The sequence below is a fragment of the Tenebrio molitor genome, chromosome 1 (assembly GCF_963966145.1).
Source record: "Tenebrio molitor chromosome 1, icTenMoli1.1, whole genome shotgun sequence".
Lineage (NCBI taxonomy): Eukaryota > Metazoa > Arthropoda > Insecta > Coleoptera > Tenebrionidae > Tenebrio > Tenebrio molitor.
The window spans coordinates 17,113,119-17,129,103 of NC_091046.1; the positions used below are offsets into that span (position 1 = coordinate 17,113,119).

The 15,985-nt window shown below is 33.0% G+C and overlaps 1 protein-coding gene and 2 non-coding genes across 6 annotated transcripts in view; all 3 read right to left on the reverse strand.

The window, feature by feature from the left end:
* Nucleotides 1-1,683: 1,683 nt before the first annotated feature.
* Klp54D (Kinesin-like protein at 54D) overlaps nucleotides 1,684-15,985 on the reverse strand; it is a 115,593-nt gene continuing 101,291 nt past the window's right edge. For 3 of the 4 annotated variants that reach the window (XM_069036337.1, XM_069036336.1, XM_069036338.1), the window contains 9 exons: nucleotides 13,942-14,132; nucleotides 13,696-13,883; nucleotides 3,522-3,640; nucleotides 3,355-3,459; nucleotides 3,171-3,294; nucleotides 2,615-2,837; nucleotides 2,373-2,564; nucleotides 2,198-2,323; nucleotides 1,684-2,044 (listed from right to left, as the gene is read on the reverse strand). In XM_069036337.1, the coding sequence (XP_068892438.1) occupies nucleotides 1,861-2,044; nucleotides 2,198-2,323; nucleotides 2,373-2,564; nucleotides 2,615-2,837; nucleotides 3,171-3,294; nucleotides 3,355-3,459; nucleotides 3,522-3,640; nucleotides 13,696-13,883; nucleotides 13,942-14,132 (1,452 nt within the window). In that variant the 3' untranslated portion in view covers nucleotides 1,684-1,860. The remainder of the gene's footprint in view (nucleotides 2,045-2,197; nucleotides 2,324-2,372; nucleotides 2,565-2,614; nucleotides 2,838-3,170; nucleotides 3,295-3,354; nucleotides 3,460-3,521; nucleotides 3,641-13,695; nucleotides 13,884-13,941; nucleotides 14,133-15,985) is intronic. The other variant, XM_069036339.1, reaches the window with a different exon arrangement.
* On the reverse strand, nucleotides 3,032-3,104 carry TRNAR-CCU (transfer RNA arginine (anticodon CCU)). Its single transcript has one exon. It is a non-coding gene; the product is annotated as a tRNA-Arg (tRNA).
* Nucleotides 14,192-14,262, reverse strand: TRNAG-GCC (transfer RNA glycine (anticodon GCC)). Its single transcript has one exon. It is a non-coding gene; the product is annotated as a tRNA-Gly (tRNA).

The window sequence follows — 15,985 nt, forward strand, 5'->3', positions numbered from 1 at the left end:
AATTTGAAGAAGAGGTATGCAATTTCATCCATGTGGTCGAAGTACTCGATGCTGAAGGCCGCTATAAAGGTCTATAAAAACATAGACATTGGAAAATATAGTAAGCTCATGGCCTATCTGAAGAATCAGTCAAGAGGATACAGGCCGAAGAAAGCTGAAGTATTGGAAAGAACACACGTGGAAGAGGGCTTGCGATAAAGAATATTTGATGATCAAGGTAATCTCTGTCATTACATAGACATTGTATATAATAAATTTTGGAATATGTTAGGGTGCATTAATAATGGGGGTGTCTGGTGCCTGTCGATGCTGTGAGCTGACAAATTTGAAAATCAGTGATGTAGAAGACAGGGTATGCGCCCCTGTCTTCTACATTCTGTCTTCTACCTGACCTGACCTGACCTGATTGTTTCGATACCAGATACCAAGACGGGCGTTTCACGAAAATTCACAATTCTAGAAGAAGGATTTTCTATCAACACTGGAGAAGTGTAGGAAATACATGTCCTTACGTCCGAAGAAGTTATCCATTGAGAGATTCTTTTTACGATACGCTAAGCAAAAATGTACATCGCAACCTGTTGGAATTAACACTTTATCGAAAGTTCCTTCAATAGTTGCTTCGTTTTTGAATCTGGCGAACGCAGAAGCTTATACCGGCCATTGTACGAGTATGAGGCGCACTTCAACAACTTTACTGGCCAATGGAGGTGCTAATCTTACAACAATTAAACGACATGGTGGGTGGAGGAGCTCCGCCATAGCAGAAACTTATATCGAAGATTCTGTATGTAATAAGCTTGATATCTCAAGGAAAATCCAAGGTTCTCCTGGTACTAGTCGTTCCTTACTAGAGACGTCCATTGTTCCTACAACTACTATTCGTTCTGGAACCGATAACAACTACAAGCTTCTTATTAATGGAAACGAAGTGAAATATGATAAAACAAAAAACGAAATGTAAATGTTAATGTCAATGTTAATAATAAATAGAATGCGATTGATTTAAGATTGTATTTTTTCATTATTCCACTAGTGGAATAAAGTGATTTCATTATTCCACTAGTAGATAAAGTGTTACTTTATACGGTTCATAAGTGTGGATAAAACTTCAATTATAAGGTAATTGTGGATAAAATAAATTAGACAATTTGATTGATGGTTTTTCACTAAAATAAAATGTAGGTATTGTTTTTTAATTTTGAAACAGACTTTTTGTATTTGGCTCCTTCGTGGTTTTTTGGGTTAAACATGTTAACATGACATGACTTAAACTGGTCACGAAAAACAAAGTATTTTGAAAAAAGAATTGTTTTAATAACTTTCTGATATAACCGCTAATAAACTTAGGGCCAGTTTATAGAAAGAGAATTACCTAACTATTTAATTCAAATTCAGTTTTAATGCGCAATTAACCCATGAATTCGAAACTTTGATTGATTCAATCTGATCACGTGTTCAGTTAATCTCACATTTGATTACGATTAACTTAATTATGCTTCAGTAAACTTTAAGTACTTACATTAATTTGAGGGTGATATTTGTTTTTTTTTTGTGATATCCTAACTATGACTAAAAATGTTTTTTCAACAAATTCACATGTCTTTGGAAGTATCTCAAAGTATTTTTCAAATTACCGGTAAACGTGGTAAAAAGGAATTTGAATTTAGAAATAAAACACAATTTTCTATTAAAATATATTTGCACATTAAAAATAATAATTTAAATATTATTTTAATTGATAACTAACTACCTTATTTTAAGTACTGTGATAAGATTACAAATGAAAAGTATTGCTATGCATCACTCGATCTACAAGTTAATATAGGTAAGTATATTCTTTCTATTCTTTGCCTAATTTTAGATTTCTTCTTCATCCGTCAAGGATATAATGCTTCCAAAAACATGGGAATTCTTCTCTAGTTTTTTGACTTTTGTTCCACTTTTCTCCACAAGTGAGTTATTATTTTCGACAGATGCTTTTGCTACAGAAAATCGTCTATTTGTTAAGTCCTGTTGAGGTTCTGTGTCTATGTCGAATTTGCTACATTAAATTACGAGAATTAAAAACTAAAACTAATAAATTTTTGTTTTACGGTATCAAGTCATTCCAGTTACGTTTATTACTTAAATATGAATAATGTTAATATGTGAACAACTTGTACCCAACGTAAATTTATTTTACAAAATAAATTACCCCAAATGATTGATTTGAACTGGAACTCCATCAGATTCGGAACTTTTCACACGAATTATTTTAGAATCACTGGACTTTTCCTCAACCGACTTGTTTCTTCGATGTCCGCGTCTGGGTGTTTGTATACTACAATATACACATTAAAAATAATTAATTGTATTATTGTCCCTCTTACTCTCTTTTGATTTGTCTTTTGTCTAATTCTTTTTGAATCGATTCAGGTATTTGCTGTGGAGATTTGCTTTGTGAAGATTTATCTAAATCCGAGCTAGACCAGATATTTGAATTTGATTCTGAATCGACGCTATTAAGAATTTCTGCAGAAAATGCTGGACGCGCTGATATCAGTGGTGACCTACAACACACTCTAAAAATAAAAATTATAGTCAATTATGGCGACGAGTTCGTGACACGTACGAATTGACTTCTTCCAATTTTTTTAGTAATCTCTCATTTTCTCGACAGACTATCTCGTGATCTCTTTGAAGCATTTCTCTTGAAGAAAATAGCTCAGAATTTTCCCGACGCAGAGCCTCATTTTCTGTGATATATAGGCGTACCAATTCGGCTAACTGAGGTCCTTCAAGTTCTGCTAGTTTTTCCAAATCAACTTGCGGTGGAGTTACCATCAGTCTCTTTTCTGCAGATTAAAAAATATTATGTTACAGAAAACGTAACCATAAAAAATGTACAGTAAACTTGGTTTATGAAATTGTATATCAGTTGTCGACTGTCTGAACTATTGGACAAACTGTGTCATATCTATTTTTTGTGCCAGGATTACGTCAAAGACCAGAATAAATGTTTATAAATCGTTGTTATAAAAAACGTTAATACCTCTGGTGGGACTCGAACCCACAATCCTCGGCTTAGGAGGCCGATGCCTTATCCATTGGGCCACAGAGGCTCGCAGTTTTAGCGCAAATAGTATAGAAAAACTGATAATAGTTCTAATTATAAATTAGACGCTAACCTGTTGGTAAATCTCCTGCTGTTGACCCTGAATACACATTCAGCGCCGAACGGAGATGTTCGTTTTCACTCTGCAGGACGCTCACTTCTCGTTTCAAACTTAGTATGAGAGCTTCCCGTGGGTCCTGATTACATTCGAAAAACCAGTGATTATTTGAAAATTTCAGTACACCTTTAAAAATTACCATTAATACTATAGGCTTGGTTCTAATCTTCTTTGCTCTGGCGGCATATCGCAAAGTATTAAGTGTCTCACTGATGTTGGATTTGGCAGGTGAAATGCAAGCAATCTAAAAGTAACGGTTGAGTCGTTAAGCTACAATATTTTAAAATCTACATTGAAGCTATATACCATTAAGGTTACTCCATTCCCTGCTAAAGAATCAGCCAATAATTTAGTCAGCTTTGAATCTCTGTAGGGAATATGAGAGTTCTTCCTTTTGGAATCACTTAGTGAGGAAATACAGTACCCTAAAATATTCTTTGTTTAGTAAGTAAAGTACCTAAGTAAAAAAACATTTGCAGTTGTGTTCAGTCAAATAGGTATGTATCTATTTTGCATAAAATAATAATAAAAATAAGATTTTTCTATTATTGATTCAAAAAATTGAAATTCACGCATAGTTATCTGTGCATGAAGTGGGTCATTTTCTTACGTGTCTTTTTTTTTACATTGTTAGTAAGATCGAAACCATAGAAACCATACAAAACAGTGTGTGAAATGCAATTTCACGCATACGACTATTTCTGTTTTTCATTTCACGCACTGTTTTTTATTAGTTACCTAGCAACATGGTCACTGCATTGAAACTTCAGAGTTCCTTCAAAAATTTGAATTTTTAATTTCAATTTTTTGAATCAATTATAGAAAAAATATTGTTTATAATTCGTGCGCGAAGATGTTTTTGTGCATTCAAAGGCTTATACTGCCTCGACCTTCGTCTCGGCGTAAAAGACCTTTTCATGCACAAAAAACACTCTCTTCGCGCACTTAATATAAAAATAACTATTTTGTTTGAAATATACCGGGGTAGCTGACAAAATTATAGATCAAATTGCGACCATGCATATGTTAATCGAAACGAATAAATACTACATTTTGATCTAATTAAAACATTTTTAGGGCTTAGTAGGTTCTAATAGCAATAGTCCACTATTTATTTTTAAATACAGGCCTATGTTTTTTTTCAAATCTGGAAGTTTCTTTATTCTAAAATTAAAAAAATTAAATAAAAATAAAACTATACTGGGTGCCCCAAAATTCGCGGAACAACTTAGCAGTACCTTGTTTAGTAGTCATTAAAATATCAGGTAAAAATGTTTAAAAAAATCAATCTTCTTTTTTGTCGAAGATATGGACCTATTTGTTAAACTAAATGTGGCAACATTTAAAAACATTCTATGTATCCCAATAGTCCTATGGACCTATTTGTTAAACTAAATGTGGCAACATTTAAAAACATTCTGGCCCGGTTGTATAAAGCTTAGTTAACATTGTGTCAGCTAACAACGCGTCAAGTCGGAAATCCGCCCATTTGATTGGCTGATTCAAATAAAATGTTAAATATCCTCCAATCAGATCGCTTGACATTATGTTAACTTTAACAACGACTTGACATCGCTTTATACAACCGGGCCTCTATGTATCCTAATAGTCTGCAAATATGTCATTTTTGTTGTATCCATGGAAATGAGAGAGAAAAATCAAAGCCATGTTGCCGTACGTTATTTCAGGTAAAACGGTCATAAAATTACTATTTGGAAATGCTGGAAGTAATAAAAAAAATAATTGCAAACCTGATCACAATCATTCAGAATTATTATGCCACGGGCTAGTAAAAGATAAATAGTCAATTTTTTAATATTTAAAATAAATGAGATCAAAGCTGCACCTTTTGAGCCCCCATATCTTCAAATTTAAGAGGTATAGAATTTTTAAATTATTTTTCTCATTATTTTCTAACATGAGTTGACATTGCCCCATTGTGTTGTTCCGCGAATTTTGGGGCACCCAGTATAGTTGACTCAAGTTGCAAAAAACCACTTGTCATTTACAACAGCATTTTTTCAATGTTTTTGAACCAAATAAAGGCACAAAAAGACCAGGCAATCATAATTTGGATTGAATATTTTCCACAAGTACAGTTTTATAGTAATTATACGCCAAGGTAGAGAAGACATTTTTTTAAGCCGAGGTAGTTTATTCCCCGAGAAGCGAGGCTTAAAATTGTCTTCTCTAGCGTGGTGTATATACAGGTGATTTACGAGGAATAATGAGCCCGACGGAATAGAAAATGCAACCCGCAATTCTTCAGGAGAAAAACCCGGACATTTACCGCTTCGATGTCCGGCTTTTTGTTGCAATGTATTGTGGGTTGCATTTTCTATTCCGTCGGGCTCATTATTCCTCGTAAATCACCCTGTATTATTTTTTTCACTACTAGATACGTTAAAACCCTTTCCAATTATTAATTAAATTTGTTTGTCCGATGCGACGATCCGAGTTCTCATTTTTCAACGGTTGCTATGAAAATTGAAAATCGTCTGTCTACGTTAACCAATAAAATCAAAGAAAATCTTTCGTTGCTAGGTGACGGCTGTTCATTATTGACTACTGGTTAATAATAAAAAATTATTAACCTAGGGAGAGAAATTCTACTTCTGGGGTCGATTCGAGACTCAATAATGACGCCTTCTAAGACTAGTAGTGAAAAAAAGTAATTTCAAATGACTAATGCCATAAAAATGCGGTTGCAAAGGCAAAGTGGTTTTTTGCAACTTGAGTCAACTATACCGTGAGTTTTTTTATTTGACTGAACATAGGATTCATGGATCTGTAAGTTTGGTTGCCTATTTCAAATGAATTGACTTGTCCATTTTAGAAGTGAACATAGCCATTTTACGGTTGGCTTCAAAAAAAAACGGGAACTGTCAGAAAAAGTTCTGTCAAATTTTATTAAATTTTTATAGTTTGAAACGGCCTTTTAGAATTTAGGTTAAAAAACTGCACTTATGTGTCAGAAATACTACTGTCAAACAGACACAAATTGACATAAATTGACAAATTAATTCACATTAGGTCAAATTTCATTTCCCGTTTTTTTTAAAGCCAACTGTACATTGTATGTTCAGCGAACTAAAAAACGCAGTGTATGTATGTTAATAAACCTCAATTGCATGTCGAGAAATTCCTCCCAACATAATTGTTGTTTTTGACTTATTCAATACATAATGTAATAATGAACGTTAGGAGAACTGGAATGTGCCTGGAAAATAATTCAAGTTTGTTTAAATACTTAAAAAAAAGAGAGTGTGTCGTAAAGACGCACGATAGAAGTAAAACTTTTGTATTACAGGGAAATCAGAATATTGTAAATTATCACTGATAGGTGCAAGAGGAGGTGGTTGAGCCGAGGTGCTAGTTGCTGGTTCATTGTCTTTATTATTTACACCGTTTTTTTTCACATTTTGAACTGTCACTTCACTCGCACGTTTTCTTTTCACATTCTGAACTGTCACTTCAGTCGTACGTTTTCTCTCATGCCACGCTCTTGTTCTTTCTGCGCCTGACTTAGGCAAAAGATATCCCAAAAATGTAAGACAGCAAATTAATTGTAACAGTTGGAAATGACTAACTTCTCGCTAAGTGAGAGATGATTTTTCGTTTCACAATCAATTTTGGTTACTGGCGGCATATTTATTTGGATTTAATCTCTTAATTCAAAGTAACCAACCTTAGGCATTCAAAATAACTTTTGAAAATTCTAGTTACACACAACATGAAAAACGTTATTTCCCTAAAAGTTCGAATTCTAGTGAGTAATTTATTTTTGACACGAGAGTACAATACTAAAATTTTGGCTGTGCGAGTTTTTTTTTGGCCAACGATGGTACAATGGCCGGCAATAAAAATTACCTACCCATCACTTTTCTGTCATATTAAAATCCAAATGTGCAACTAATGCTTTAATGTCAGCACAAGACATGACATTTTGTCTTTAATTATTATGAGGTTAACGCATGTCACTCAAAAATTTTTTGAATCTCAAGTTAAGTATAATTAATAACTATAACATTTTGCGTTGTTTCCAGCAATATGAAACTCCTCAAAGATGATAAAATAGGTAGGTAGATACCTTTTGATGCATCTTGTGGTTACGTTAATTTCAAGTGTCATTGAGTGTTTTGACAAAAATAAAAGTGAGGTTACTCCTTCCTCTCTCTGCGTTAAGGACATTTTACACGTAACATCAATATAGAGACACTGGGCCGTATGATTTCCCATTCGTTAAGCCTTTCATTAGCTAAATAATTGATTAGATAAAGTGAGAGTATATGCCAAGCACTATGTTAGACAGAGACAAAACAATTTAACGACGTTCTTTAACTTTAATGAAAGGGAAATCATACGGCACACTGACATTTACATGATGGCTAGTTTTTTTTGCCGGCCATTGTACCATCGATGGACATTAAAAGCTGGGACATGCAAAATGTTTTCATTGTGTATCAACCTTTTGCTTTGTCACAAATTGTCACATTGACCACTCTCTTGTAAAATTAAAATAATATCCAATTTGTCCGTCGAGTTTCAAAGTTTTTTTGTTACCTACCTGTTTTGACCACCAAAAAAGCGATTCAGTGAATAATTACTTATTATTAATTGGGAAAACAAACAATATCATAAAAAAACTAAACTTTAACTTGATGCTTTTGGCAAATAAACGTCATTCACCCCGTCATAATTTTTATAACCTTTTTGTAAAAATAGTTATTTATTTAACGAATTCGTGTGTAAATTGGGCTTTTTTTGGTATGAGTGGGCCAGATTAAAGGCCCACTAGTGCCGTTGAATACAACGTTTTTTGTTCGACCACCCCCTTAAAGGCTCCAAATCGCTTAAAACCTTTAAAATTAACTTGACGTTTCGTTTTGACAAGTTGTCACATTTATCAAAATCCGTTCACACAGGGGAAAATTCTCAAATTCTGACAGTGTCAAACAAAAAACCAAATTTAACCGATACAAATTTTGTAATTTTGACTTTATACAAATGTCATCTTGTCCCAACTTTTAATGTGCACCGATGTTACATAGAAATGTCACGTTGACAATGACTTAAAATTTATAAACTCAGCCTATTGTTTCAATTAATTTAAAAATAAATATTAAATGGTTTTTTAGATTTAGGTATATATGTATTTTATTATACTTTTCGAAAATATTAGAGTGATTTATTTATTATACATCACTGAACTGAGAATAAAAAAACTCGACTGTGACAAATATAGATGGTTTATGACGTTATTTTGAGGCTGTAAACTACCACTTTATCGGACTAATCCGATAAACAAGACAGTAAGGTAAATTTCTAGTTAATCGACTTACACACATAAATTGAAAAATAATGCAGTCGAACATATTGTATCAAATTCACAAATTTGCAACGTTGGACAATTATTATTCTTTTTTTTTATTTTTCTTTATTTCCGGTTGTCAGCTTTGACAGAGTTGACAGGCGAATTTGACGTTTACCATCAAAGGGTCATTTTTGTAATAGCATAAACATACCCGACATAACCTATATTTTTTTTTAATATCGTGTCATGTTAAAACATCCGGTCAGTGCCAATTACGAAACAGAAAAACACCAATATTTTTGCAATTGTTTCATTGCCAACAGACTCAGTCATTGTTGATCACGCTGTACTAAAGTCCATGTAATACCCCAAGGCAGTAAAATATCCTTTTCTAACATAAAAAACACAAAAAAAACAACGTATCTCTGCTAGAGATCAATTGAATCTTGTTGCTTTATACAGGTGTCTCCAAAAAAGAAGACAAGGCCATAGCTCCCTTATTTATGCGAGGATTATAATTATCTGTACAACGGTTGTGAATAGGCTATAAAATAGCCTACTAAATTCACGTATAGCCCCAAGGGCTTCAAGGCTAAGCTGTCAAAATATTTTTTTCCAAATGCGAACATATACTTTTTTTAGTAATTCTGATAAAGATTTTTATTCTGAAAACAACAATGCATCACAAGTATAACATCACATAAGAATTTTTTTTTTTAAGTAACACTAAGTTTTGAAACAAATTACGGGCACCAAGCGAAAAGCTATCAGAATGCACCGCGTTACACTGTAATAATCAAATTCAGTTAGCTTTTAACATTTTGTTTGTTTGTATTTTTGATATGTAAGTGAATACTTGTGATAAATTGTTATTTTCAGAATAAAAATCTCTATCAGAATTTCTAAAAAAAAAGTACGTGTTCGCATTTGAAAAAAAAAATTTTGACAGTTTACCATTGAAGCCGTTGGGGCTATACATGAATTTATTAAGCCTTTTTGTAGCCTATTCACAACCATTTAATTTGGTGTATAAATAGTTAAAATCCTCCTATAAATAAGGAAGTTGTGGACTCTCCTTTTTTGGGGACACCTGTATATATTATGCATAACATATTATCATGCACATTCATTTTATGATTAAAAATATATGCTTTCATTCTGCTGAGTTGGGGTATTACATGGACTATACTTTCTCTACGTCGAATTCAGTGATTTTTATGTCAACCAATCTCACGCTGGACAAACTATACCAATATAATTATTGTCGACGATGTAAACTGCTTGTAATCTTTTGGTTTAAATTAAAATTTGAATATTTTTTATAAGTTTTATACAGTTGGTTGCAAAAAAACGGGAACTGTCAGAGTAAAATTGACACATTTTTATAGTGTGAAATATTCTTAAAAAGGTTAAAATTATGGTCAAAATTCAATGACATTTTTTAAAATTATTTGAGGTATTGTCAAGTAGACAATTAACTGACAAATGGACAAAACCAAATTTATATTAGTAAAATTTTCTTTTCCCGTTTTTTCCCAACCAGCTGTACGTATACTATCGTATGATCAAAAAGTCTTTGGGTCAGAGTTGCTGTGTAATTAACAAGCTATCTATGAAATTATTTATTTCAATTATTTTTGACATTTAATTGACAACTTTCAAGTTAGCAGGTTATAATTCAAAATGTTTCAAAGAGAACATAAAATTTTTATTATTAAATCATACTACAGTAATGGAAACCGTGGTGAAAATGGTAATTCGCCTCGTTTATGTTTAAATAAGTTCCGTGACAGATTAGCGCTATTTTGAAGTACAATAAAAACTACGGGCAGTATAAGTAAATAATTCTATAGATGGACTTTTACATTTCATTGCTATCGCGATCCAAAGACTTTTTGATCATACGATATTATAATTACAGACATTTATTTCCAGAATTTAATCGTTAATTATTACTTACTTAATTTAAAGAGTTGACAAAAAATCCCACGATATACGTTGTCGATTTGTGCATTAATGGAACAAGTAACGCGATCACAGTTTATAACTAAACTGCTTAGATTAGTTATTATTAACTATTATCGGCTTCTCCTATTTATCGACAGTTAAACGTGGAAAGTGAAAAGGTCTTTCATTTATAATGCATGTTCCATTGAAACTGATATTTCTTTCACGAACTCAAATAATTGGATTCTTACAAATATCAATGAATGTACATAATTTAGTTAACGCTTCAGTATTTATTCACATTTTTCATTCACGAGTAAAAATATAAATATAATATGTACATTCTTTCTTAGATTTAACTTCATTTACTGTAATATAAAGTAGGGGTATTTTTTTTATTCCACGGTATTATTATAATACCTACTCCGTCCAGCGACAGATTAGGAGATTTTAAATTGTATTAAATTAACCCAACACTACAAAATGCACTACAGTACATTCATTAGAGCATACTTTGAGGCCAAAAATGTTACTGCTTGAAGGATAACCTACAGGGTGATTCTGAAATAAGTTTGGAAAAAAAAACCCGGTAATTGGTGATGATGAGAAGAAGTCATAGACAAAAAAAATTTCTTACAAAAGTTTTTTCGTTTTCGAGATACAAATGATCGAAAATTTGCTCAAAATTGCTAGTACGCTGCTGAGTTAAAGGTGATTACCTGATTATCTTGGTAGTTTAGCAACAATAATAATCAAAGGTGCCCGTAGGTCACAAACGTAACCTTACTCCTCTCGATCATTTCCATAGAAACATTTATAAAGCAGTGTGCTTGCACCTACGACTTTGTTGTGGAGTTGATGTAACAATGATTGCTAATGAAGTGAATATATTCGGACAAATTTTCCCTATTCATAGCCGTCGAAAATACAAGGATATGGAGTAATTTCCATCCTTTTGAATTCACCTCCAAAAGTCAATACGCAGTAAATACGCAGAATTATTTTATGTCAAGGATACTCCACATTTTTTTCCAAACTTATTTCAGAATCACCCTGTATATTTCAAATTTTACGTGCGCTACTACTTTCTCTTATTAGTGATTTTTATGTCAACCAATCTCTCGCTGGACAAACTTTACTTAAAAAATTTATAAATTGTGAACTTGATTTTGCTAAATTTCCTAGTTTGCGGTGGCTCGTATCTATGACGACTTGTTTGAGCGGGCGTAATAAGCGGGAATTATGATTTATGCGCCCTAGGGCATTATAGCCTACTTAATATATCTCGTTGTCAAAGTATAAAAAACAAATAATGATTCAGTGAAAGATAAAATTAAATTATTTGACATTGAAAAGAAAATCCAACGTGAATGGACCTTATCAGAAATCCGAAAAAAATGTGTTCGCATTTGAAAAAAGAATATTTTGACAGCTTAGCCTTGAAGTCCTGGGAGCTATACGTAAATTTATTAGGCCCTTTTGTAATTGTAATGTAAATTAAAATACTCCGATAAATAAGGGAGTTATGAACTCGTCTTCTTTTTTGGGGACACCTGTATAATAGGACAATAACTATGGTGATTTTAAACAAATAAAGTGGCATATAAGTCATTAGTGATCTAATAGTATATTAAAGAACAAGTTTTATAAGGGTTGATTTGGCCTAGGTATAGAAAACAAGCCGTAGGGGAGTTTTCTATGGGACGAGTGCGCCAATGCCCTTATAAAACGAGTTTTTTATGTTATTTTTTAGAATTTGCACCCTTGTTTTAATTTTTAAAGAAAAACATTAAATCTTCAAATTCTAGGGAATTTTGTATTAATTGGTAATTCAAGGATGCAACTATACCATTCACGATTGTTTCAAATTCGGACTATCTTTGAAAATCTGACATTTTAGTTGGCAGTATTGTGATTTGTCATAATAAATCTATTTTAGGTTATAATTCAACCAAACACTGCTCCCAGGTTGTTACATTACATAATCGTAAAATTGTAATTGAAATAAAACATACATATCGGAATCAAAGCTTGAAATGATTTTCGCATCGTCGATCAAATGAATTTGTGAAATAAAAATGTCACAATTGTCATCATTTTCCAACAATATTCTGGAGGCGCTGGATAAAGTTACGTATGACACGTGTGTTAGCGGCTAAAAGTCACTTGAAAAAATTAAACCACTCCTTTTCAACTCGCGGTTTACCTGTTTTTTCGCGTGACTTAAATGCCTTTTAATACACTAGTACAGTTACGGCCACGGAATTTCGTCAGTTATTTTACTGTCAATTCGAAAAAACTTGTGTAGCCTAAGCTTTATTGTCATTAAGACTGACATTCAAACTTTTTGTGACAGAAATTCTGTCATGCACAATAAAAATCAAAGTGGCACCAGTAACGTTTTTGATTGACAGATTGACATCCTTGTCAAAAATTCCAATGTGGGGTTAGAAATATATAAAACCTGTTTTATAACTGACGACATTCCGTAGCCGTGACTGTACCATAAATTACTACTGACGAGTGTCCGCCATTCCAAAAATAATCAACATCAAGACGCAAATGTAACATCTGACTTTTCTAAAGCCAAGATCGCGAAACAATTTCAGTTGTTTTCAATGCACTCTTATGGTTCGCCTATTTCGGTGCATGTACTTGCATAATAATATCCACTACGACCTCATTTTAATACTTTCTACATTTTTTCATTATTTTCCTCAACAAAGAAAAAAAGAAGAAAAACAAAACATACCTACTACAGTTTTTCGACAGTCGTAGGAAAGTACATTCTTCAACGAGGGTGTATTGATGGCTATTATTCAAGAGGTTGAAAATTCCAACACGAGTCGTAGGCGAGTGGTGGAATCGTCCGAGTGCATGCCATTATACGCGAGTTGAAGTATAGCTTTCGCCACGACTATACCAAGAAAAAACAATCTTTGAAAATTGAATTTAATTTGACTTTTAATATTTGACAATTAAAATTGTGCCTCGTTTAGCGGTTGCTACGCGATGCGCGACTTGTTTATAAACGCATCCGATTGGCGATAGAATGTAGATAAATACGAGGGATGGATTAGCCGACAGCCTTGGGTTTTAGTATTTTCTATCACGGGGTGTGGAATGGATTTCGTTGAATATCCAAAAAAGAATGCATTCATTCTTTAATAGTCGTGGAGAAAAACATTTTTACGGTTATTTTTATTTATGTTAACTTACCTAAAACCATAAGACTTTTGTTTATATTGTTAGCCTCCTCTAAAGTCTTTCCTTCGCTTTGCGTCTTTTTTGTCATTTCGCTCCCGGCCAAATCAACAAAGTTGATTTTACCAGATCTTGACAGAAAAACACCTCCTTCAGCCGGTTCTTCGGATGTAATATAAACTGTTAGAATTGTGTGACTCCGACTGTAACAAAAGAAAATTATTTATTGAAGCTTATGCATAAATAGTTACTACTGTTGACCTCGAAAATTCATTCATGTTGTGTTTTCCAACTGCTCGATTTCTCAATCCTTCCTCCAAAACTGCTATCAAATCATCCAATTCTTCACAGTCAACAGTAAATAGATTTTCGACAAAAAACCCTCTAGCTTTTTTACTCCACCTTACCGCAAGTGGTTTTCTTGCACTGCCAGGATTTAACAAATCAATTACCTGTAATATAAAAATAAATAAAATGTTATTTCGTTAGTAAAATTTAAAAAAAAAAAAGTTGCATCGGCCGGGAATCGAACCCGGGCCGCCCGCGTGGCAGGCGAGCATTCTACCACTGAACCACCGATGCTTGCAAATAATATTTGTGATTTATAAATTTAATGGGTATTAAAATATAACATTTAATGCGGAACAAAGTTAAGATTATAGATGTTTTTTCTTTTCATGTCACTATCTTGACATTCACGTAAAGTGTAAATAAACCTTTAGGAACCGTAACCCCACTTTCGATTCTTGTCATTTTGATATGCATATTGTTATTGTGCTAATCAATTTAAACTGTTTAAAGCTTAGATATTCCAAAAATCCGACATGAATGACAAAATTAGAGCAAGCGTACAGTTAATTTCAAAATTATAGAGTACATCTAATTTTTTTACAGTGTGAAATGCACTTACATTTTTTGGTCAATGATCAATGTCAATTTTGACAAATAAAATGCCTAATCTAACCGAAAACGCGAAAGTGCTCATTCTTTCCAAATTAGAAGAAGGGTGGTCGATCCGGAGGGTAGCCCAGGACTATAACATCGCGAAGAGCACTGTGCAGAGGATAAAATAGACGATATTATAGTGTACCTACTAAAATATCAGCGACATTTTATGTTGTCAAACTTACTAACCTATATAAAAAATTTGACGCCCAAATTTCAAAAAGCCATCTTTACATGCGGAAAAAACTGTAATAAATCGACTTCTTGATATTTGAGGTGTACTCGATAATTTTGAAATTAACTGTACATAGGTAACGAGGTAACCTGAGGTAAACGTTCCGTGTAAATTACAAAAGTTATCAAAAGCTGTAAAATCTAACCAGGTTGCTTGATTATTATAAAAATGGTATATTTAAAACAAGAAAATTTTTAAGCAGAAAATTTGTTTTTATGTGAAAATAGCCTATGCTAATGCTCAAGGCTATGTTTGCTATCATCGCTTCCTGTTCAAAATACGATCAAATGCGATCAAATTAATTCGTAATCGAGTCCTCCATGGATTTGAATCCGTATGTCTTTTGCGATGGATATGTCCAGATCTAACCTGTGTTTCAAGCTGTGTTTTTTTAAGCGTGAAGTTCAAGTAACGACATACGATTTCGGATTCATGGATAACTCGATTGCAAATTAATTTGATCGCTCGATAGGTATTATGGGAATAAATTTGTTGTTGACTAATTAGTGTTGCGCTTTTTTGCCGGTGAGTGTACATATTAAGACAACAATTGTTTTATGGACCGATTAAAAATCAGAAATTTTTATAAATTCATAAATTGTTCCAAAATGTAATAAAGGCGCGTGACAATACACAAAATGCGAAGATTGCCGTGGGTACTATGGTAATAATAACAATGAATTGTGAAAAAAACAATTTTCATCGTTGAAATGTGCCAAAACGTTCCAGAACAAATAAGAAAAAGGGAAAAAATTGCGTACGAAAGGCTGCAAGAATAAAAAAAGGCATCACGGAGGTAACCGAAGATGTCATTTTGGCTTTTCTTGGAATGAAGTTAAGTATGTAGAACTTTGTTGAAAAGTTAACTCACATTGCGACAAGAATCATTTGAAGAGAAAGTAAGATTGCCAGAAAAGTCTTCGGTGGTGGGACGCTTGCATTGGAAGAAACGGCAGAAGTTAAAGAAGTAGATGTTATAAACGAGAGCACTAAGCTAAGAAAAGAAAAAAGCATAGCCAACTCGGTCCCAAAAAGATCGTGAACGCCTAATACGCCGAACGCTGTTTCACAATGAGGCAGGTTCTTTGCAATCTGTCATTCTTATAAGAATGTGATATATAAACC